Here is a 25846-nt window from a genome sequence, read left to right as displayed (position 1 = left end):
AGTATCTGAAGATTTTCTTTTAACTTGTCTTGATTTCCTTGAAGACTCTGGCACACAGCATGAGATTAAAATAACCTGGCATTGCTGGCGATTTTGCCCACAAATACCAAGGAATAAATATTAGAATGATGGATTCTCTTTCCCTTGTCAACCATGAATGTATTCCTGCCAGGGGCAAGGTCTAGAGAGTAAGTTAAAAATAAACAAGTAGAACCAGAGAGTAACTTTATTCTTTTATTCAAAGTTTATTAAAATAAAGAACAAATTTAAAAGCACACATACCACTCAGCACCAATATAATAACACTCTTTCTACTGATAATCTCCAAAGCATTTCTGTTTCTGCAGTTGAGAAGCAGAGATACACACACACACATTCTCACCACATTTACCCAGTACTCATAGCATCATGCCCCGAATATTCTCCTTGCTAGGGAGGCGAGGATGGGCAGAGGCAAACAAGTGTGACTACATCCAACCACTAACTGAGTCAAGGACTCTTTCGTTAGCAGTTATCATTTGCACACTAGTAACTTCTGCACATTCTAATCTCCCCGTCCGGGTGCCCGATTATCTGGGCGAGAGATGGAGTCTGGTGACGATGTGATGCAAATTTAAACAAAACTGGCCAACATTCCCTACCCAATATCTTTTAATTGCTTTGGTTATAAAGTACTGGATTCTTATGTCATGACATCTTCCAATCTTAACACCCATAAAAACCGCACCGACCCGTGACATGGACTGGAGAAGCCTTGAGAGGATTTTCTTTCTTTCCCACTCTGTTCTGTGGGCTTCTTTCATTTATGTGTTTACCTATTTGCTTTTTTTTTTTTTCTTTTGGTGGGGGGGGGGGGAGTGGAATGGGAGTTTTGAGCCAAAATAGTGACTTCATTAACCATCTCCTGGGTTGTCAAAGTCTCTGCAGCAAATTAAAAAAAAAAAAAAACTCCATGGCGCTCCAGTGCTGCTGTCCAACATGGCAGAGAGCCCCAACTTGCAGGAGCCGTATTGTTCAGAGATCACTACGTATTTGCCGACTGGTTGACTCGCCTTGGACCAGCTCTGGATCTCAAGTCTGAGACCTTGCTTCTGGAGCTATCCAGAAGGTAAGGCATTAGGAAGTGGCCCAATATTTTGCTAAGGCCACGCTAATGGCACTGATCAGTTCTCCTCCAAAGGTGAGAAGTTTCTTTTCAGGTCTTCCCAGATCAATAGACCAAGCCCCCAGGGCCTAGTTCTTCCCAGTCTGCAACTTCCCGAATCACCCAGGTCCTGGCCCCCTTCTTTCATACAGGACACTACCAAGAGAGGGTGGATCACCAAGCCAAGGCTGGTACTTACACCCCGTGTGGGCTTACATAGGAAGACTGGGCTTAGCTTCTATTCCTAAGGTAAAGGAGGAAGAAGGGAGGAGGTTGGAATATGACTAAAAATATTTTAGCTCTGATTTTTGGCAATATCATTTTTTAAAGAAAAACTCTTGTTTTTCTTTAAAAAATTAATTTTTTAATTTTAAAATTAAAACCTCACTGAGAAATTAAAAATCTCACTATTAATCTTCAGTGCTCAGAGAATAGCACTGAGTTATGTTCTGAAAAGCTTTAAATGCTGCCAGAGGTTTTATTCATTCTTCAGTGGGACAGAAGTTAGTGTCTATTTTTTCCCCTTTGCAATGGCCATCTGATTGTAATTAAGTTTATCTTCCAACTGTAAGTCAGAAATTAGGTAGAATAAATGTCCATGTTTATCCTCTTATCATCCACAGAATGGGGAGTCCTGCATGTACATCAATGCGTTCTGCTTGCTGTGGACACAGCCCATAGGGCATACTGAGGGCAACTGATATCCTATATCCAGCTGGGAATATCCCCAAAGGCACAGACATTGTCTTTAACCTGCGTCTCTGGTATTTTATGCAGCAAGGCAGCATCCATGTATTTTCTCCCCATATTTCATAAGTTTTATTCAAGAGCCCAAAATATGGAATACACTCAGACAAAATGAAAGAGAGCAGGCCTTTCTGATCTTCTTGATCACAGAATTGGCATTTCCTGGTTAATGGTAGGAAAGTAAAAGTGTTAGTCTTTCAGTTGTGTCTGACTTTCTGCGATCCCATGGACTGTAGCCTGCCAGGCTCCTCTGTCCATGGGATTCTCCAGGCATGAATACTGGAGTGGATTGCCATTCCCTTCTCCAGGGGATCTTCCTGACCCAGGGATCGAATCCAGGTCTCCTGTGTTGTGGGCAAATTCTTTATCATCTGAGCTACCACTTAACTAAATCAATAGACCATTTCAAAGTCGATATTACCAAAAATCAGGGGCACATTCTACAAACAAGGTGAAGACAAAAGACCAGAGATCAAAAAGATGAATATGAAAAGTCATATGAGTTAAATGACCATAACTTGAGCTATACATACCAAGTACAGCACTAACCTGCTTCTAAGGAGGTCAGATACACTTTAATATCTGTATGAAAGTGAAAGTGTTTGTCATTCAGCCGTGTCCAACTCTGTGTAACCCCACGAACTGTGGCCCACCAGGTTCCTCTGTTCATGGAGTTCTCCAGGCAAGATTACTGGAGTGGGTTGCCATTTCCTTCTCCAGGGGATCGTCCCAACCCAGGGATTGAACCTGGGTCTATCCACACTGGAGGCAGATTCTTTACCATCTGAGCCACCAGGGAAGCCCAATCTCTATGAAACACTTATCCTATTGTGCAAGCATTTCATTTATGCCATTCAAGAAAGTCATTATTGATTTCACTATTATTTTCTCTAAGCAATATAATAAAGTAAGTTTTGAATAGTTCCAAGACATAAGTCTTTCAAAGAGTAAATGTTGGAGTAAATCCAGATGCTATAAATAACACCCAAAATTGCTTGGAAACTATTTCTATAATGGACAAGCTAATTCAGTTTAAAAGCCTAAACTGATAGCTCCATGTAAACATAGTCTATGGGCTTGGGTGGGAGGGAAATGTTTAGGTTCTAAAATAAGACATCATATATATATATATATAAGTTTATATAAACTTATACCTTATACCATATATATATATATATATAAATTTATAAATTTTGCCTTGTGAGAACAGGGACAAAAATTCTTCAAAGGAACATACTTCATAAAAGATAAGATGGGTGGGGTGTTGATTTCAGGGTATTGACAATACCTGTCAGTTTCAGGATATTGACAATCTAAGAATTTCTCTGAGCATATCAGCTAAACACTGATTCTCCTCTATCTCAAATAATGAGTTCTTATTATTTCCTTAAAGATACACCACAGGAAATCACAAAAGTTCATGTTGAGATAAATAAGTTACATAGTTATAGGCTTCTCCTAACTCTGATAACACCAAGCCATTTTACATATTGCAGGATTCCTGAGCTTTGTCAATTCACTTTCTCCATTGGCTCTCAACAGCCTTTCTTCCAGTAACTCTCCTGTGTTCCACTGAACATGTCTTTGTCCCTGATACTCAGCCTGTACCTTTGTATGTGTACTTCCCACCGCTTCCCGTCTCCACCGGCCTGTCCTCAGGGAGAAGAACTGCAGGCACACAGCCTCCTCTTTCTTTAAAAGTGCATCACAGCAGGGTAGTTTTCTCATCACCCTTTCCCCCAGACAACTGGCACTGCCTGCCTTAGCCACGTCTCGTCCCCCCACCAGCTTCGCCAACATCCTGTTCCCTTACTGTACGTGTGGAATAAAGGGGAGGTTTAAAGACAACAGCGTGAGTGTGCTGCTACCAACTTTTCTTTTTCTTCCCTAGGATACCACACAAATCACGACACTATTTTGAAGGTAAAAATCAAGGGGCTATGCTGATAAATCAAGGGGTTTAACAACTGAGGACTCAGAAATAATCTATTCTCAATGTGATCTTCCAGAAATTCATTAATGTCACATTTTCAAAATTTGTTTCTTTGTTGGTACATTTTATAGAATTTAGAACAGTGAGAAGCTTAAATGTTGCAGTTAAAAATAATCAGTTAAAATGGAGCTTTAATATCTAAACAATAAATGATGCAGTGATATGACTATTATGTTGCTCCATTTAAAAAAAAAATTGGTTTTGGTTCTTGCACACTCAGTTCCCATTTTTTTCTGATTTCAGGCAGTTAGTTCAGGAAGATATTTTCGATTTTAGATATCTTTTCTATTACTTTTATGATTCAATTATTAATGGAATGGCCATAGGAACCTTTGATTGTACATATAACCACATACTATGATCTGATAACATCCTCAAATTTACAATAAAAATTTAACATACAAAATTGGTTGATCTTTTTTGGAAGTTAGGACATTAGTTATTACTTATATTACTTATAAGTAGAACTATAATATCTTCATTTTAAAGAGAAATATGGTATATATATTAAAATAGCATTATAAAAATATACTACAGAAGTCTTAGATGACTATACCTCATCTAAGAGGAACAAAGGAAAACCCAAGTCCAAATTAAATATGAATGGGAATTCCATCCTACCAAACTCCACGATCCTGAGGATTCCATCCAAGAAGCAAAGCCTCTAAAATCACTGGTGGGAATTGTCTCACACTTTCTTGTCCTCTATTTGGCTCTAAATTGCTGAGCTCATCATTCAGAGAACACTGCCATAGAGACCCAGACCAAGAAGCAATGGGACCATAGTACAACTGTAGGGATGCAGAGGGGGACCCCGGCCCCACTGGGCCCACTGGTGTTACCTTTCATCAACATCACGAGGTATAATCACCTACTGAACACGTAAACACCACAAGCATGTTTCAAAAAGTAATACAAATATTAAAATGCATTTTTTTCCCTCTCAATCCCCCTTTCTCTTCAATCCAGGAATATATGACAAATACATTAATTTCATATGTATATTCTCTATGCTATCTTAGCGGAGCTTCTTTTTCGAGCTTTGCATATGTTTCCATGTTTCTGTGACTGACAAATTAGTACCACTCTCTACAGTTTCAAGGTGAAACTCTATGAAGCCTCCTAGCGTTTCTGCCTGCTTTTCCCAGCTTGTTGATTTGATTTGCTTCTAGTACTTTCTCCACCTGCCTAGAAAGTAACCATCAGATATCAGATGACCATTCTAACCCTCCAGTAGGTATCACTCTTGATAACTGCAAATATACCTCCAAGTTCTGGGACATTTAGACTGGCATAGAGTAGTACATGGCTAGAAACTAGAAGGTCAGAAACTTCTCTAACATGTTAAACAATAAGGTCCTAACCGCATGGCCTGGACTTGAAGACTCATTCTAAGTAAAGATTTGGCAAACATCCAGTTGGGCTCTATCCACGCTGAATAAAGCCCAGGTAACACCCTTTACACCAACAAGGATGGTGGCTTCCCTAACATAGCAGTCATTCCGGCAAGTCTTTTCTTCAGGTCCCAGGGCACGCATCAGCTGTATCACTTCTTTTATCAGGGCAGAAATGAACACATGCTGAAACAAGTTTTCTTTTCTCCATCTTGGAATCTTTTCATTCAGGGCTTTTCACCAGGAAGGGAAGAGATGGGGCTACTATTTAGCCAAAAGCCATTTAAGCGGTGAAAGTAGGATCCAGATGTTAGAGGTTTATGTTCTTCTGACACGTAAATTCCCGTCTTTCAGTGAGAAAATGGGACTCAGTTGAAATAGTGGATTGAATTCTTAGTTTCCTTGTCTTTACATAAATTAAAAAAAAAAAAAAAAAAAAAAAAGCTCTTTACAATCATACATTTAACCAGCTAATCTAGCTTTCATCTCTTGCTGAAATTCTTCTCCAGCCAATGCCGGACTTCTTGCAGGTTGTAAAAGAAGGGACCCTTTCCTCCCAGATAAGCAATTTTCTGTCTCTGCACAATGCACACACGTTCAAAGGCTACCCCATAAGCGACGTTGGCGTTATTGTCCATGCGGTCAGCCACAACTCGGCACTGGGGCGGCAAGGAGAAACGCTCCAGGAGCTGCTGGGCTGCTGCGCATCGGTCTTCCTGGTTCCGGTGCTTCTTCACCTCGAAAAACAAAGAAGAATCCCCAGGCACCGCCCAACCATCTGAAGGATGAGCCTCATCAATGTAGACCAACAGGAAGTCAGCCACGGATGAGAACTCTTCCACCAGTTTGCTGAAGGCTGGCAGCTGGTTAGTGAAAGGAGGTCAAGTGGCCGAGCCGAAGTTGACCACCAGTGGGCGCTCAGGGCTGGCAAAGTCCAGAAGGTGGCATTCAGTTCCATCCGCTGTTTTCTCCTGGGCACCATTTCCACTGGTGTCACCTCCTTCCGGACTGGAGACAGGCACCACGCGGGAATTGGGGGCATCTTCACCCAGTTTCACCTGGTGATGGAAAACGAGAGAGAGAGGCAAGACCTCATGAAGCATGCACTCACTTCAGTTCACTCTGTACAGAAACAGTTGGCTCTAATAAAATGCGGTATTTCCTTTGGAGGATATGGTAAACACATATTTACTTGAGTAAAGACCCATCATGGCAGGTAAGGTAATGAATGGCCCTAAAGAGAATAAAAGTCTTTTTCATTCTGTCTAGTCACTAAAGGCAATTCTTTTCATCACTGAAGGTACTGCAGCTAACTGTCTTCATAATTAAGTTAAGGCTGGTGTTCTTTACTGCGCTTACTCTGTGTCAGTGCTTAGCTCACAGTATATAACAAATGATTAATGGACTTCATTTTAGAAGTGAAAAGTGAATCGTCTACTTTAAAATAAATGATCAGAGCTGTGGGACATGGCACCTCTTTCTGAATTCCCACTTCTGAATTCTAAAGTAACTCAGGAAAGTCCTTAAAGTCTTGCCTAAAAGTCATTTAATCTGAACCAATGGACAAGGATACCTATGGACTCTATTCCTACCCAGAATGAGAAAACCTGGGGCCTGCCATTTATAAGAAGAGCTACTCCCACTTAATCTCTCAAGTGCTGCAGCTATCCCATCTGTAAAATGGTCATTTATAATGCCCATCTTCCTCATATGTTTATGGAAGGATGACACAGGGGAAAGAGCTCTGTACACTATAAATCACTGTGGGAGTGTAAGTTGCCATTATAGATGCCATGCAAACATGTGAGGCTGAATATCATTTTTCTGAGTAATTCTGTGTTGTAATATAATTATTCTTAGAAGTGATTCGAGCTTTCTTTGGTATGACATCCTTTCTGGAGGTTTCTATAGCTGCTGCATACTTAAGGGTTCTTTTGACTAGAACCTCTCCATTTCCATGAAACAAACAAATGAATGAAAATATACACTTTCACCTTTTGTAGAATTTGACTATTAATTTCTCATATTTCATGTGTGTTTTAGTTTGTTTCACCTTTTTATCTCAGAAGTCACAAGCCATTTACTTTCCTACCATACATTTTATTATCAAATTCCACTGGATTTAGAATACTCAGGCAGAAGAGGTATAGAGCAAAATTGTTCTAGGTGCTCCCTTTGCATGTGGTTTAAATCACTGAACACAGACTGAAAGAAAGTTTGCTGGCCTTTGAATCTGTAAATTGATAATAAAAAGCAGGCAACATAAAAGAGCCAATTACTTCAGTTTGAATTAACAGAATTGGATCTTCCCCTAGAATGGTTTAATCGAAGCCAGTAACACTGGGGACAACTTACAACAGTATAATTGATTTTTATACACTATCCTTAATATTACAAAAGACTTCCAACTGGATTCATTTTTCCCCCTCATATAGATACCACTGCATATAACAGTGATGTTAATTGAAGTTACTTAAAAGCAAATTGTTAAAAACTCAACAATTTAAACCAATATAAAACACTCAAGGGGTTTCATGGAGAAGCCTCTATCTGATGTTAATGCATAACCCATTTTTAACTGCAGAAGAAGTCAAGAAATCCTTTATTTCCCTTGCGAAAAATCCTAGCAGGGCAGGTTTAAAACAAGGACTATATGCTTTCTAAAATAAATGTTAAAACAATAATCTTCTTTCTTAGAAAAGGAAGGTGGTGTTATGATTTAAATAAGTAAATTTGTTTTCAGTCACTGTCAGGAGAAAAGTTATTTTCTTTATATTAATTTTCTTAGTTAATTTGTAAGTGAAACTAGGTGAAGAAACCTAGTAAACCACTTTTAGCTGGACTGTTTTATATGAGCTACATTCATCTCTTGAAATTTAAAAATGTACTTAAAATGCAAAGATATACATCCTAAAGGTATTATAAGCTTTTTAATCTATGGGTTATTTTTGTACTTCTTTGTAGATTTAGATAAAAGGTAGCATTACCATCACCTTCTCATTGTATCTTCCCCATTTAAAAAAGCAATAATGATTCTAGGACGGCTGCTTTTAACAATATTGTCATGCTGTGTCTCTCAACATACTGTGATACAAAGATCTCAATGCATTCAGACCAGTCTGAATCCACTAGCTATTGTATCAACTTCTCATTAAGTGAGGAACCCATACATAGAAGAAGAATCATCTCTGGACTGCAGACTTGTAGGTTCCTGGTAGGTTGAAAACATCCACTTGCATTTTGGAGTCATTTCTAAGAATGGAACAGTTGTGATGGCCTTGTGACATGGGCCTCTGATGCACCTGACTCTCACCCAAGCCAAACTGTTGATCCTTGCCTTATGCCTGATTCTTCAACTGAGTAATCTTATCTGACCAGTCACAGGTGACTCTCTTGTTACCCATAATTAATTTTCATGGAAAGTTAAAGCACCTTCTCTTTCTTTAGTGACAATGTATAGTTCAGCCACATAATTTTTCTCAAAATACAAACATGTTAGTTCAACTTAGAAAACTTAGAACAAGTACAACACCTCTACTTTAAAATCAAAAGTTAGGATAAGCTACCAAATATATCATGTTCTTTAGTATGTGTGTTTGGTGGGGGAGGGGGCAGAGGTTGGCATTTTGTTTAGCTGGAGAACAGTGGATATGTATACTTGGAATTTTTTGTTGAATAAAGTTTTGAATGAATGGTAGCTGTTTTCATCTTAGCTGGAGATCCACAAAGCATTTGACACTTAATAATAGCCTTGACCTACAGTGAACATCAGCACATTGGAGTGATGGAAGACCTCACCAAGGCAGAAGATTTCAAAGGGTGAGCCCCCTGGAGCCCCACTGCAGAACACTGCCACAGTCCATACCCAATGCTGTTGATCTGTTCTTGATCAGCTCTGCTGGTCAGTGCATAAAATGAGAGTAGCCAATCCTCTTTATTTTGTAAAGGAGCCATAGGACTTGACTGCAGATTAGAATGTCATAAAAGGAATTACACTTTTGTTCATGAGGGTGATTAGGTAAGAGAAAACGCATAGGTATGCACAATGCTATTACTACAACTACGAGGGAAAAACACACACCCATGATGTGACGGTCCAGACATGAGTAGACCAGTAGTCTGCTTTTATAAATGTCATATTCCAATCATACAATTGGTCTGTTTTTGCTAAAAACTGCTGATATGGGATCATTTAGCAACAATAAAGGAAAAAACTTTTTTAAAAATGACAGTCTGCTTTAAACTGAAAAAAAAAAATCTTTTAGAAGGATATTATTGTTCATTTCTCACCTTCCTATTTGGTCATCAAGAAAATTAAGTTTGTATTATGACCAAAGTTTCAAAGTGTGAATTTCTTAGTTTACTCTGCTTCACACCTTGCTGAGGTGGAATGGGAGAGTCATCGCTGTCTCCCGTGATGGAAGAGTCTTTCCCCAGGAGCAAAGCATTCCTTGACACAAAGCCAAAATGAGGAAGAAAATAAAGTGGGTCCATAATAACATTTAGGCTGCAGGAAAGAAGCTCGACAAAAACAAGTTATCCCCTGGTACTCCCAAACTCTGTGTTAATTTCCCACAGTGGCACAGAAAGTCTCCTGGCCACAAGTTACCTATCATCTTAATTTCTCCTTCTTAGAGGGTTTGTGTTTGGTTTTTGTCCTTAATGAGACATATTTGCCAAAGAGGCATTCAAAAGGCATTTTTTACTCTTGCGGAAGAGTAATTAGGTCGGTACCTCTTTCCCTGCCAGCATTAGCCGCTCTAAAGAGAACCCTGCCCAGTATTTAATGCCCAAACACAAGAAGCATCATTTCCACTAATTGGTCTTGAAGTTCCGATGTTCCCAAAGGGTCCCTTTATTTTGCAAGGATCGGAAAGGACATACGTAAAATGTAATATCGTCATCACTGACTTTTACCTCTCTCATCTGCACTATTACATTTGTCCTTTCTTATGTTTTTTATAATCAACATCAACACAACACCAACAAGGGAGGGAAATAAAGGGTTTGTATTTTTACAACAGAAGACATCTCTGGGCCAAGCTCATATGTTGTCATAGCCATATTTATAAATATGAACAAGAGTGTAAATATATGGTGTATATTTGATTCCCTTGATGATAGGATCTCTTTTGCTGACAGTTTTCAGTGCATGAGGAAAAGGATAATGCTGCTTTAGCATGTGGACTGTGAAATGCAGGGCAAGGGGAAAAAAAAAGAAAGAACCATTCATCAAGTAGAAGCTGGAAATAGAGCATATACTACTAACCTTGTTTTTCTTCCTTTTCCACAGCCTGAGAAAGGCCTCTGGACAAAATATCACCTAATCTCATGACAGAAAGTAAAGCAAATGATAAAAAATAGGGGTAGGTATGTGGCAGAATTCTTTTTACACCTCCTTCTTGCTCTCCAAAGCCCTGGAAATTTCAAATTCTTTGACACAATGACCAGGCTACATCAATGTCCTTACAAACGTGGCCAAACAATTATTAAGCAGCATTTTAACCATTTATATTCAAATCAGCCTAACAAATCAGAGGATCAGCTACCTACTCTTTCCTCTGAGTTCAATTCCCTGTTTGGCCATTCTCTTTTTGATTTGTAACTTGAAAACACAGCTCGAAGCTCTATCATTTCCCAGTGTTTTATCCAAGTGATGAACAAACTCTGGCGGTAGCCTGCCTTGTGTTCTTTGGGGGAGTGTTTCTTTCTTAGAAGAGCCGTTTTCCATTATAGAAACAAGTGTCAAAGGGCTGAGGGGAGTGAAGAGGAGGAGGAGAATGTTAAAGAGACCCTTTCAAAACCAAAATTATATGTTCAAATGAATATGTTTTCTGTGCCACAGCAGTATTGCCCATGTAGGAGCTAAAGTGCTTGTCAGCATCTATACGTGTGTTTACTTTTACACTTCATTTAGGTAGGAGCCAGCCTCCCAGACAGTAGTCTGCTTACTGGTTGTATTTTTGAGTCTTTGAACTACCAGCACAGAGACTCAGTGTTAGATGCAGTGACACCAGCTAGGGAAAACTTAAATAACAAACATCTATTATACACCTCAATCTCTCAACAAAATCCATTAGACCTTCTTTTTTCATCAAAATCATGCTTGGGACTCCCTCTAATCAAACCCAAATTACCTTTATAGGCTTCCCTAGAAAGTTCATTTTAAGTCCCATGCAACATTGTAATGAAGAAGGGTTTTCTGTTTTATTTTGTCCCAAGTTTTTTTTTTTTGTTTTTTTGTTTTGTTTTGTTTTGTTTTCATTTCTTTGTTGCCTCCTGCAAAAGCCAAACCCAGGGATAACATTTTTACCACCCTTTCTCCAAATAGCTTCTCAAGTGTCTGCCATTCAACAACCTGGAGAGTTAGAAATGGCCTGCCTCATTGGATGGAATGTGTGCACTTGACATCCCGGAACACTCTGCTTCTGGGGGTGGCAGCCTCAAGTCAGGATTGCGAAACAGGGCGACACCAAACAGAGACTCCTCCAGCGAGTTTCTAGACATGGCTCCACCCAGTGACAGTGGCACAGATGGCAGCAGCATTCGGGGAAGTGACTCAACCCGTTTTAGAGGTTCTGCTGCTGTTGCAGCTGCTGCTAAGTCGCTTCAGTCGTGTCCGAGACCCTGAGATGCCACCACCACCCTTGCTACACTTGGAGACGGAAGAAGACCTAAATTCAGTGCAAGCTGTGTTTACCATGTTTCCAGTCATCACACACCCAGTCCAGGCTTATCTCTGGATATATGAGTTCTTGGGTTGCTTCTTCTCATGGCAGCATTTACATAAGTCATGAAAACAAACAGCATGACATCAGGCATGAACTTGGTCACTAATCAAATCAATAGACGGAAGAACACACCAACCACGTGCAAAGAAGAAAACAGATCACTCAAGCTTCTCAGTCTCTTAGAGGAGGGACAACAAAACATTGCAACACAATGAAGCACTATAAATTGGTGAAAAAATAAATAAGTGATCAAGTTTATTAAAGAGGCATGTGTTTCCTTTTCTCTTTTTATTTCAGTAAGCTGCTTGATAGGAGAAACAGCCTCACTTAACATGTGTGGGAAACATTACAACCTTCATATTTTATGTGAAGGTATCTATGAATATAGGTAAAATTCTCCAAAGCAGTGGTTTTTCTTTTATGGCAAAAGTCAGTGACTTTCAAAACAGGAAGAGTTTAATAGCGATCAAATAACTGACATTGCCATGTTATCTCCTAACACCTAGGAAAAACAGATACAGGTGAAAGAACTTCCTAAGTCATAATACACCTGACACACTTGTATAAGACCCACCCTCCTCCAAATTCTCTACCCCTCAAAATGAAACATAAACATTCAGTATATACACGTGTGCAAATGAAGTGATCGTCTCAATATCTCCTTCCCACATCCCCCATTCAACCCATGTACATAATATAAAATGAGTTTTTGGTGTTAGAACTTTGAGTATCACTTAATATTATTATAAAGAAAATTTCACTTACTAACAAGAGCTCTTAACTATTTTCCTATCTTCAGGACAACAAATACAAACCTTCTGCATGCTACTGCCAATAACAAAGACAAGTATCACACTAAAACTTTCCTAGTTCACTATGAATATTTTCTTCTTAAACATTTGTTTAATTTTCAGTGGAAGGATCCTACTCTGGATTCCTTGTTACTAGAAATGACTTCTTTTCCTTTGCTGGTGCGTAGATATTTTTTAATTTTTATTTTATATTGGAGTATAGTTAATTAACAATGTTGTGCCAGCTTCGGGTATACAGCAAAGTGATTCAGTTATACATATAGACATACCTATTCTTTTTTCAGTTATTCTCCCACTTAGGTTGTTACAGAGTATTGAGCAGAGTTCCCTGTCATATTATAGGTCCTTTTTGATTATCTGTTTTATATACAGCAGTGTGAACATGCCAGTCCCAAACTCTCAATCTATCTTTCCCCCCAACCATCCCCCCACCCCTGGTTACCATAAGTTCATTCTCCAGATTTATTTTTCTAGTGCTTATTTATAGAGGACTTGTTCTCTTCTTCCTCTTATTCTAGCTTTCCAGCTGTTTCTGAGGTTCTGCCTGCCTATAACACATCACTTCACTAGCTCCCATCTTCCTCTTAAACCCCTTTCCCCAGCATCTCGGGCAAGGTCCCTCAATACTGTTAGGGGATATCAAGGATGTCTGCTTTGATAGTAGCTTTTATGGGATGAGTCAATTCTTCCTAAGCTCAGGGACCTTCAGGAGTCACACGGGCATAGGGGAGGGAGCAAACTGACAAAGGACCCAGTGCCCTTTCCTCTTTGCTGCTTAAGATCTGGCCCAAGGATGCTCCACCACCTCGAAACAGCATTCTTCACTTCAAAACAAAACCTTTCTCGTTTTGAGAGGGCAGCCCCAGGGACATGGCTTCAGCGAGTAAGTGAAGCCACTGCTTCAGGGTTCCAGGCACGAGTTATAACTGCTTTGAGACTGTCGTGAACCCTAGACTTATCTGCTTGGTCTAAACGCAACCTGCGTAAGTTTTGAGAAACAAACCAAATGTGGTTTCTCGAACAAAGTCTGGATTGTTGACAGCTTGTTCTCAGATCTTTCCTTTTCAAACAGATATCGAGTAGCTCCAGACTCCGTGCTGGAAAACTGCCTCAAAAGGCTGAAATCCAGATCAAGGCAGGAGTTGACGGGCACACAGACTTGCTCCCATTAACTCTTACTTCTACCAGGAATGAAGCCGCAACTAGCTGAATCACACCTGCTCTGTTATTTCCTTAAATCTTGTCCGCTCTCTGAGAGTCCTGCGTGGTGGTGTCTCTTTCTCCCTGCTTTTTAGTGCCCACCCATTGAACAGCCTTTCCTAAAGTCTCATGCAGCCTCTCATCAAGCAAAACATCAAAACTGCCAGTTTATGATGAGAGCAGAGTAAAGGCAGGGTCTGCCCTCCCCCGGACACCTTTCTGATGTTTCCCAACATTATTCTACAGACACGAATACCCTCTGCTCCCGAGTCACAGCAAGCCACTCCTGACTCTTCTTAGAAAGGCTCCTTCTGAAGTCACACAGAGTCACTGGGACTCAGTAATACCTGTCATCCCCAAATCTCAGGTGAGTGATCGTGCGACAGGTGTAGAGAGTGAACACCCGAGCATCACCCTACGGCCTCCAGACACGGCTCCAAGAGAGCTCACCCCCAGCTCCTGCAGGCATCTGGTCTCCTCCAGCATCTCCGCCTCCCGCCCCCGGCAGCCCTGCGGAGAAGCCCCTGGAGCGCCGCTCACCTGTTTGTAGGCGTCGAGGAGGAAGCTTTTCCAGATGCAGCGCATTCCTTCTGAGGTCAGCATGCGCCTCCACTGCCCGCGAGTGGACTTGGAGCGGCTCAGCAGCAGCACCACGTGCTTGAGGAGAATGACCGAGTCATAGAGCGCCAGGAAGAGGCAGTTGGAGAAAAAAACTGGCAGAATCTGCAGTGTGATCAGCAAGTCTACGCTGAGGATGCCCATCTTCTCTGCCTCCCGGGTCAGTTCCCTTGTGTGCTCTGGTTCCCCTTCACCCTCTTATTTAAAAGGTGGGGGGGTGGTGATGGAGAGGGGTGGGGGGAGGTGAAGGGGGAGGTCGGGGGTGGGGGTGGGGGATAGGGGGAGAGAAGGAGAAAAACTAAATTAAAAAAGAAGCCCAAGTTGTCTCCTTTTTCAAAGAAGCAGAAATGGCAAGACCAAGTTCCAGTCTCTCCAGCCCAGCAGTTGGAGTGTGCCCATCAATTCATTCAATTCGGAGCTGCTGCCTTTTTTTTTCTTTTTTTTTTTTCAGGATTTAAGATGTTAAAACAAAAACAAAAACAAAAAAACTGGCGTACCCGTCCCTAATCCAGTTACCCCTCTCAGAGTCGGTTAAAGACAGGCAGTTCTACTTTCATTTCTAAGCACCTATGAGACTGTGGCAGAGATTGCAAATTTTTCTGTAGCTTTTCATTGTCTCTGTGTTCAGAAACGTAGCCCGTTTCTTTCTAGAATTGCCAGAGTTTTGAAAATGTGCTTTTAGGGTAGTTTTTTCCCCTCTTTACTCCGTTTACACACACTTTCTGTTCCCCTCCAGCCTGTCTCACTCTCTCTCTTCCCCAGGAGCGTCTGACTCCTCTGTCCCTGACTGCCTCTGGCTTCTCCTTCCTGCTCTGTCTGTGGTGCAAAGTGCCTCTCTCTGCAGCCCAGTGAGTCTCCCTGAAGCCTTTTATACATTCCCTGGCTAATTGCTGCAATAGAGAAATGAAAGCCTAATCTTGGTAAAGATCTTGACGTCATTGAGAAAGAGGGCTTTACTTTGGCCAGGACTGCAGTGAATAGAAAAGCAAAACTCGACGTTTTTTTTTTTTTTTTTTTTAGAAGAGGGGGGGTGGCAGAGGGACAGTGGAATTTTGCTTTGTGATTTAAAGAGAGAGGAAAAAATTAATACCTTTGAGGGTTTTCAGGAAATGCTCCCAAACTTTGGGAAAAGTTATTTAATATAGCATATGGGTTGATAGGGAAACTCTCTCTCCTCTGATTATTATTATTGTTCTTGTGTATTTATAAGGGGTTTGGGAAAGAAAGGTTCCTGGAAGGCAGGTAGAAAAGAGGAAGAGTGATCAGACATAATCTCTGTTCTCTTTCTTGGACGATGTGAATGCTTACCTTCTGTCCTTATGTCTACCTCCTACAACTATCTCCCGTCAGATTTGTGACCTAGGTTCTTTAAATATTTTTGAGTCATGATCTTATTTAAGAAAACCAAAACTGTGAGGTGGAAAACTTTTAAACTCTTTTAATACCATCACAGCACTTCTTCAAAGCTTCTTGTAGAAAATCAGTGCAAATTTTCTTTTCAGTTTTACTGAAGTTTCCAATGCAAAAAAAAAAAAAAAAAAAAAAAACAGAAAGAAACAAGAAAATCTTCCACCCATGAAAGTAGCTAGGTGACCAGACTTCCTTCCCATTCCATTTTGCCTAGATACAGATTAAATAAAACTTTTATGTAATGGTATTAAGATGCCATCAGAGTAAGAAATACATTCTTTACAAGAGAGCTCTTTAAATTCTGCAATTGCCCTGTTTCTGTTAGCATAGCCCCTAAGAGACATGATACTTTGGAGAATCTTCCTTTTTGCTTGAAAAAATTTTAATTAAATTTGTAGGTCGTTAAGAGCAGACTTTGAATTGTCTCAAGTCACACTGACCACCCTCAGTGCTTGCTTTGCCCATTGCTTTCTGAACAGACAGGTACTTAGTCAGACAATGCTTTGGCAGAATGCCATGACCTCCATCTCATTCTAATTTTTGTTCCTCACTCACCTAACAGATCACCTCTAGGAATTATATTTTCTTGGAAAAAGGAGTGGCAAGTACAGACATTGGGGTGGGGATATAGAATGGTAGTTGAAAATTAGTTTTCTGACTTCTCCAGGTTCAAGGAGCTCTCCTTACACATGAGTTAAGCAGTGGGTGCAAATACGTGGTCCATTTCTGTGTTTTGTCCCTGTGGGTAAAATCTGCAAGATCACGGAACTCATTTAAAAGCCTAGGGCAGGGGTCATTAATTAGTGGACCCGTGGGCCAAATTCAGCAGGCATATGCACTTTATCTGGTTGGCACAGTGCTTTTTGGCTCTAAGAAAATAATTGAATGAGAGTGCCTGTAGGTTTTGAGAGACCAGAGTTTTCTGTCTGCTTTGTTCACTGCTATCTCCTAGCAGTTAGAACCATGCCTGGCACACAGTAAGTTCAAGGGAGGAGTCTTGAATGGACAGATGGCTGGGCATACATTGCTCCACACCAGGGGGCACTATCCACATACAGTATGTTGTGACACTCACTGGGGTGCTCCAAAACTTTGTACAACCTGGTGGACTTGGGGGTGGTCCTCCCCATTGGCACGGCCCCCCCTATTGTCCTAAAACTCTGATTCCTTCATTTTTATCATTCCTTTAGCCCATGGCAAGTTTTGGATTTGCACCACATGGACTAAATTTTTAGAGAAGACATCAAAGCTTAGAAAAATGAACAGAAGTTACATAGAAAAATGTTTTTCCTATGACTAGCATACAGTGTTAGCAAAGGATATTATTTGTATACATAATATACATTCACTCCATTTTCTCAGTTTTCTCAATGCACTATGGAAGAAAAGAAGGGACAAAGAAAGGGAGGTGACAGCATGGTATTTTAACTGGTGTAGATGGGAAAACTATGGTGCCCGAAGTGCCAGCTAACAATGACAGAAGGTGTGGACTCAGGAATGGACACTGCCACACAGTGCCCAAGCCTGAAAAGTTCACCCCATCTCAGACATTCCTTTCGCCCTGTGTGAATTAAACCAGTGCTACTTTAAGGTAGAGATATCTTGGTAGCTACGAACCAATTCTCCTGTACTTGTCATTTGCTTTCAGTGCGAGTTGTATGTTTGGAAATCGCAAGACAGGAGGAGGTTTGGTAGAAAATCAGAAAAAAAATGCCTTCTTTTAAAATGCAAAGTTCAAGGCACGTGCAGACTACAGGTGAAAATCAGATTTTTTTTTCTTTTTTACATTCTTTATTTACATTCTTTCCTATAAAATCAGAAGTGTTTGAGAAGGTTATTTTCCTAAAAAAATTAGAAGAACAAATTGGCAGAGAGTCAATCTGATCATGACATTTCTCAGATTTCTTCTATCACTTTCTCTAAATGAATGAATAAATAAATCACAAAACCAAACACTGTTCTTTTTAGACAGTCTGTCTAATCTACAAATTATGTTTCTCCAAAGCTATTTCTCTTTTTATCATGATTCCTAATGGCTTATTCTAATTATTAATATTTAGCACTTTGATCTTCAAGTAATTTGATATCCTTTAAGTGACAAAAACGACCCATAAAGTGATAGAGGATGATTTGTCCCAATGTGTAAATGAGAGAAAGTAGATCATCAAGGCTGTAGAGCCTGAGCTTGTATTGGGATATTTCCCCCAACTCTAAACCTCAATTGTTTTTCCTATGTGACTATTTTATTGATCCTGGTCATTACTCTGGAAATGAAAACCCTTGCCTAAAGTGGTTGCACTAGGTAATTTTACCTTCTGAATTACAAAGTATATCTGGGATTCCATATCTGTTTAATATTGCCCAACTCAAGTTCTTGGTTCCATTCGAAAAGCTTAGATATCTTCTTGATCACATAAGCATTCTTAGCCTTAGTGGTTCAGTGGTAAGGAATCCACCTGCCAAGGTGTGGGTTTGATCTTGGGTCAGGAAAATCCCCTGGAGAAGGAAATAGCAACCCACTCCAGTATTCTTGTCTGGAAAATTCCATAGACAGAGGAGCCTGCCAGGCTACAGTCCATGGGGTCACAGAGAGCCACATGACTGGGTGACTGAGCATACAATACAAGCCAATATGTGGTATGTTGGTTGGATTCCCCCATACGATGTTGCACACAGGTTTTAAATTCCAAAAGAGGGGTAGCTAGAGAAAAGTGATTTGGGCTTTTTAATAAGAAGAGAATCACTATAAAATTATTTAATTTTTTTTTCTCTTTTGATAGCTTGAGAGCAGCATGTATCATTCATTGCCTCCTTCTGGTTGGAAAAGTAAGCATCTGAGTTATAAGGCTTCCTTTGGTCTACTTTTTGACTCTTAAGTTGAGATTAAGAGAATGAAGTTGGATAACCTAAAAGCAAACCTGGAGATTTCAAGGATGGAAGCTACCACTACTCTTTGTCATCTGAAGACACCGAAGGGCATTCAAGAACTCTATGGAACTCATGCTGTGGATTTTCAAGCAGTCTCAGTTTCATAAAATTTTATTCCTTCTAACTCAAGTGATTTGCTAAAGTAAATTTTAAATGGAGATTAGATTTTACTTTCATAAACAACTTGTCTAATCAATATCTTATAAATCCAATAATGTCTGGTCAGGACAGGTTGCACTGATTCTGGTCTGGGAATATGATTGCCATACATACACCCACCTGCCAAGAGTGCATTTCAGAGAAGGAAATCACAAACGTTGTTGTTATTTAGTTGCTAAGTCATGCATGACTCGTTGAGATGCCATGGATTGCAGCCTGCCAGGGTCCTCTGTCTGTAAGATCTAGATTTCCCAGGCAAGAATACTGGGGTAGGGTGCCCTTACCTCCTCCAGGGGATCTTCCTGACCCAGGGATCGAACCTGTGTCTCCCGCATTGGCAGGTGGATTTTTTTTTAACCGCTGAGCCACCTGGGAAACCCAGCCACCACACCCTTCCGTCCCTGGTGACTCCTGGTTGTGCTGAGAGGGAGTTATAATGAAGGGTTCACACCACAGTGACTGAATCACTCAGAATTCCCTGTGGGCCCATCCATTCTACAAACAGTCGTGTTCCCTGCCTTGTGATGAAAGGGGAAGCTCAGTGGATAAAACAGACACCCCCAGAGTCAATTCTGACACACCCTGAACCAAGCAACTTAATGCTGGGGCCAAGAAGGGGCAGACACTGTGGGAGGGATGAGCGGTCTGTCCCTGCAGCCCAGCCATGTCTTAGGTCCCTTGGCAAATCCTGGCAGAGGGCACTGTCTGAGGTATTAAGACATTCTCCCCTCAGGAACAGCTGCTGCTCTTTTCTTCCTTCCAGGCCACCTACTGGCAAAACCAAGAAGGAAAGGAAAAGGGAAAACACAGGAGGAGGGGAAAGCAGAAATGGAGAGAAGGAAGATGATGCTGGTGGCCAGGAGAAAGGAGTGTAGAAAGGGGAAGACTCAATGAATTGCCCACGGAGGCTGCCACAAGAGAGCCCATTAATGCCCGTTGCGGTGATGCAGGGAGACAGCTGACCGGAAACTGGATGGATGCCAGCGACTCGATTCACAGAGGCCACAGCTGTGAGGAGACGACGGCTTTCCTTGGCCGTTGACTTGGTCTTGACCTAAACCGATGGCCATTCTGCACCCCAATGCTTAGACCTCTTTAGGTGCTCTGAGACTCTCTAAGTGTGAGTTTTGAGGCTTGTTTATTAACCTCTGGAGACACCAGGGTTGGATGGAGGGTTAGTGGAATAGATGAGAAGAAGAACACTCTGTGAAGTTACATGCAGCGAATTCCTTCAGGACAAAAAGCCCTCAGAAGGAACAAATTGAACTCATCTCTTTTCCCAAAATTTGATTCAGTGTCTTCATTCTCCCCAAATCCTTGACCCAAAGCAATAGACCAAAAGAAACAAGGAAACACAGTCAGAATCAGTCAGCATTTTTGTTTTTTTAATTATTTTTTTTTAATTTTAAAATCTTTAATTCTTACATGCGTTCCCAAACATGAACCCCCCTCCCACCTCCCTCCCCATAACATCTCTCTGGGTCATCCCCATGCACCAGCCCCAAGCATGCTGTATCCTGCGTCAGACAGAGACTGGCGATTCAATTCTTACATGATAGTATACATGTTAGAATACCATTCTCCCAAATCATCCCACCCTCTCCCTCTCCCTCTGAGTCCAAAAGTCCGTTATACACAGCTGCGTCTTTTTTCCTGTCTTGCATACAGGGTCGTCATTGCCATCTTCCTAAATTCCATATATATGTGTTAGTATACTGTATTGGTGTTTTTCTTTCTGGCTTACTTCACTCTGTATAATCGGCTCCAGTTTCATCCATCTCATCAGAACTGATTCAAATGAATTCTTTTTAACGGCTGAGTAATACTCCATTGTGTATATGTACCACAGCTTTCTTATCCATTCATCTGCTGATGGACATCTAGGTTGTTTCCATGTCCTGGCTATTATAAACAGTGCTGCGATGAACATTGGGGTACATGTGTCTCTTTCAATTCTGGTTTCCTCCGTGTGTATGCCCAGAAGTGGGATTGCTGGGTCATAAGGTAGTTCTATTTGCAATTTTTTAAGGAATCTCCACACTGTTCTCCATAGTGGCTGTACTAGTTTGCATTCCCACCAACAGTGTAGGAGGGTTCCCTTTTCTCCATACCCTCTCCAGCATTTATTGCTTGCAGATTTTTGGATCGCAGCCATTCTGACTGGTGTGAAATGGTACCTCGTTGTGGTTTTGATTTGCATTTCTCTAATAATGGGTGATGTTGAGCATCTTTTCATGTGTTTGTTAGCCATCCGTATGTCTTCTTTGGAGAACTGTCTATTTAGTTCTTTGGCCCATTTTTTGATTGGGTCGTTTATTTTTCTGGAATTGAGCTGCATAAGTTGCTTGTATATTTTTGAGATTAGTTGTTTGTCAGTTGCTTCATTTGCTATTATTTTCTCCCATTCAGAAGGCTGTCTTTTCACCTTGCTTATATTTTCCTTTGTTGTGCAGAAGCTTTTAATTTTAATTAGATCCCATTTGTTTATTTTTGCTTTTATTTCCAGAATTCTGGGAGGTGGATCATAGAGGATCCTGCTGTGATTTATGTCTGAGAGTGTTTTGCCTATGTTCTCCTCTAGGAGTTTTATAGTTTCTGATCTTACATTTAGATCTTTAATCCATTTTGAGTTTATTTTTGTGTGCGGTGTTAGAAAGTGATCTAGTTTCATTCTTTTACAAGTGGTTGACCAGTTTTCCCAGCACCACTTGTTAAAGAGATTGTCTTTACTCCATTGTATATTCTTGCCTCCTTTGTCGAAGATAAGGTGTCCATATGTGTGTGGATTTATCTCTGGGCTTTCTATTTTGTTCCATTGATCTATATTTCTGTCTTCGTGCCAGTACCATACTGCATTTTTGGAACAACTTTTCTTCTCCTTTGTTTCATTCTACAGCTCATAGGAAACCACCAGATGATAATTAGGCTTTAAAATAAAATAAGTCATTCTCAAATGGTTTTACAGTAGCTATTTTTTTAAAAAAAAATCACATATACATCACCTCATTCATATGCTGAGTATATGAACACAGAGCTTGGCAAAAAATATTAAGACACATGCTGGTTCATGCCATTCCAGAGGTAATACTGTAGCTTGTTCCCACTGAGAGCAAAGGATGCCACACCTCCTCTCCCAAGATTCAGTAGGTACAAATGCACAGAGAAAATAAGATAGATATTCTATTTCAAGCTCAGTGAAAGTGGTGAAGCTAATAGAATTAACTGTAGCATGAAAAATCCATGTTTGATATGGGGATAAAATACCTGCAATGAGACTGATTATACAATAAGATACGTCCCCAAGGGAGGTTATGAAAATATTATCAGTGGACCTCTTCTCGAGGTAGAGAGGGAGGCCAATGAGATAATCTCTCAAAACCCTTTTAAGCCTCTGGTGCTATTAAGATAATAGTTAAGAATAAGTTAATATATAACACATACAAAAAATAATCCAGCTGGGCTAATGGCAGAATACCATAATCATAAATTATCTCTTTGTCCATTTCAATTCTGAAGACTTATTTTTTGTATGATTAAGTAAATAGTTATGCCTTTCTAAAAGTCAGTAGATGTGAATGAATTAGCATGTCTTCTAAGGAGAAAATACAAGGCATGAAATTCAAATCAATTTTTAAAATTCAGCCTCATTTATTAAATGGACACTGGTATCTTTTATCCAGACACAACCACTTAGGTAAATGATTATTTAAAAATTGTTGTTGTTCAGTCACTAAGCCATGTCTAACTCTTTGTGACCCCATGGAATACAGCAGGCCAGTCTCCTCTGTCCTCTACTGTCTCCCAGAGTTTGCTCAAATTCATGTCCGTTGATTCAGTGATGCTAATCTAACCATCTCATCCTCTGCTGCCCCATTCTCCTTTTGCCTTCAATCTTTGCCAGCATCAGAGTCTTTTCCAATGAGTCGGCTTTTCACATCAGGTGGCCAAAGTATTGGAGTTTTAGCATCAGTCCTTCTAGTGAATATTCAGGGTTGATTTCTTTTAGGATTGACTGGTTTGAGCTCTTTGCTGTCCCAGGAACTCTTAAGATTCTTCTCCAGCACCACAGTTCTAAAGCATCAGTTCTTTGGTGCTCAGCCTTCTTTATGGTCCAACTCTCATATCCGTACATGACTACTAGAAAAACCACAGCTTTGACTAGATGGACCTTTGTCAGCAAGCTGATGTTGCTAGCTGATGTTGTCTAGGTTTGTCATAGCTTTCCTTCCAAGGAGCAAATATCTTTTAATTTCATGGCTGCAGTCACCATCCAGAGTGGTTTTGGAGCCCAGGAAAATAAAATCTGTCACTGTTTCCACTTTTCCCCATCTATTTGTTATGAAGTGATGGGGCCAGATGCCATGATCTTTGTTTTTTGAAGGTGAGTTTTAAGCCAGCTTTTCACTCTCCTCTTTCTCCTTCATCAAGAGACTCTAGTTCCTCTCCGCTCTCCACCATTAGAATAGTATCATCTGCATATCTGAAATTGTTGGTATTTCTCCCAGCAGTCTTGATTCCAGCTAGTAATTCAGCCAGCCCAGCATTCTGCATGATGTACTCTGCATAGAAATTAAATAAGTAGAGTGACAATATACAGCCTTGTCATACTCCTTTCCCAATTTGGAACCAGTCCATTGTTCCATGTCCAGTTCTGACTGTTGCTTACTGACCTGCATACAGATTTCTCAGGAGGCAGGTAAGGTAGTTTAGTATTCCCATCTCTTTAATAATTTTTCACAGTTTGTGGTGATCCACACAGTCAAAGGCTTTGGCATTGTCACTGAAGGAGAAGTAGATGTTTTTCTGGAATTCCCTTGCTTTCTTCATGATCCAACAACTGCGGCAATTTGATCTCTGGTTCCTCTGCCTTTTCTAAACCCAGCTTGTACAAAAAATTTTAAAAATATATAGCTACAAATTCTTGTTTTATTTTGTTTTCCCAGGGAAATTTTCTATCATGTTTTAAGAACTCAAAATCTGCCTTCCCAAAATAGAATCCATACTCTTTATGATTTTTTTGTTTCAGTAATGACCTAAATGATACGCAAATCCAAGACCTCAAATTCTGCAATGAGAAGTTTGTGCCCTGCAGATAGAGTAGCCTCCACTGGCTGAAACTAGAGAGAAGCCTTCACAGCAATGAAGACTCCACATAGCCAATAAATAAATAAAAATAAATAGCAAGACTTCACATTCTTCACAGCGAATATCTCTAGTGTTTCTTGCTAAATGTTAAATAATAAAATTGGCATTCACCTCTTATCAAGAGATATCTTGTTCTAACCATCACCAGACTCCACCCATTTCTGGGGCCACACAGGACCATATGACCAAAAGCAAACCTCTAAATTGATTTCTCTACCTGTAAAATGGAGCTAAAGCTGTCTTTCCACATTTTTCTCATGTTGGTGGCTAACATATCCATGCCTTTTGAAAAGACTTAGTCTTTTTAAAAAAAAATACTCAAAATAAAAAGCAATTTTGGCTGATAAGCTTATTCAGACCTGCTCAAGTCAGTAAGTTCCTTCTAATAAAGACTTCTTTGAGAAAAAAAAAAAAATTCTTGGCAGGCCAGATCTGATTTTAGTATTAATTACCAACCTGCTCTACCTGACTTTAAGGAAACATTGTGTACTTAGTGGAAAACAGGAAAGATTAGCTGTCATTGAGGATGTTAGAGATGGGAGCAAACTTCGCCTAAAGAATAACAACAATCGACCTGAATCTTTGCGCAGACTCAGAACTGAACTGAATCTGTTTGAGAGACCTCTAGAGAAGTATGAAACTCAGCTCCACATTATTCACCATGACACACTTCTGCGTCTTTCATGATTCTAGACAGAACAGAAAAAACTACCCCAACATTCCTGATCCTAGAAAGCAACTGACTTCCCAAGTTTCCTAGACCACAATTGGGTAGATAAATGTTCAATAACAAAGGAGGAAAACCACTGACATCTTAGTGGGTAATATGCTTATCAACCTGAAGCCTTAACAAAATTCAGTGTCTGTCAATATGTGTGGTACTTTGTTTTATTCATGCTACATGAAAACATGTCCCTACTCTCCAGAACTATAATTTCAAAGTGTTAGTTGCTCAGTTGTGGCCAGCTCTTTGTGAACCCATGAACTTTAGCCCACCCACTTCTTTGTCCGTGGAATTTACCAGGCAAGGATACTGGAGTGCGTAGCCTTTCCCTTCTCCAGGGGATCTTCCTGACCCAGGGAATAACACTGGGTCTCCTGCGTTGCAAGCAGACTCTTTACTGTCTGAGTCACCAGGGAATCCCAATAGTCTCCAAAGAGCTAGCAAAGCTATCTGTTTTCTTGTGTGACAGAATGGCTTTTCCAGACAGAATCAGAAGGCTTCATGGGTTGGGAGGAGTCAAGAGGCAAGGATTTAGATGAATAAATGTATTGATAATAAATATTGGAGGGGAAAAAGACATAACTGATAACATGTAATTCCTTGATCACAACAGATGCTAAATATTGGGGAAAATAGAGAAATATAAAGAATGTAGATGTTCAAGGAAAGGGTGTGAAATTGGAAGTCAGTGAGCAAAATACTTTGTTTTTCTATATGCAGCTCCCAGTGAAAGGATATAAGAAACGTGAGGAAAGGGACAGGAAAAAACCAAAGACATTTGCTTACATTGTAAAATTAGCTCAAGTTCACTCAAAGGGTTAGCCACGACAAGACAAGTATT

At 40.3% G+C, this 25846-nt stretch overlaps 1 protein-coding gene and 1 long non-coding RNA gene across 2 annotated transcripts; one reads left to right on the top strand and one right to left on the bottom strand.

Moving 5' to 3' along the window:
• Positions 222–15530, bottom strand: DIO2 (deiodinase, iodothyronine, type II). Its single transcript, XM_018053898.1, has 2 exons — positions 14562–15530; positions 222–6336 (listed from the first exon to the last, which is right to left on the bottom strand). Exons 1-2 carry the CDS (start codon positions 14781–14783, stop codon positions 6160–6162), a joined length of 399 nt encoding a protein of 132 aa, XP_017909387.1. The 5' UTR covers positions 14784–15530; the 3' UTR covers positions 222–6159.
• LOC108636921 lies at positions 13276–19157 on the top strand. Its single transcript, XR_001918638.1, has 2 exons — positions 13276–14799; positions 18830–19157. It is a non-coding gene; the product is annotated as an uncharacterized LOC108636921 (long non-coding RNA).

The sequence above is a fragment of the Capra hircus genome, chromosome 10 (genome assembly GCF_001704415.2).
Source record: "Capra hircus breed San Clemente chromosome 10, ASM170441v1, whole genome shotgun sequence".
Taxonomy (NCBI): domain Eukaryota; kingdom Metazoa; phylum Chordata; class Mammalia; order Artiodactyla; family Bovidae; genus Capra; species Capra hircus.
This window is presented reverse-complemented; position numbering and strand designations above follow the sequence as displayed.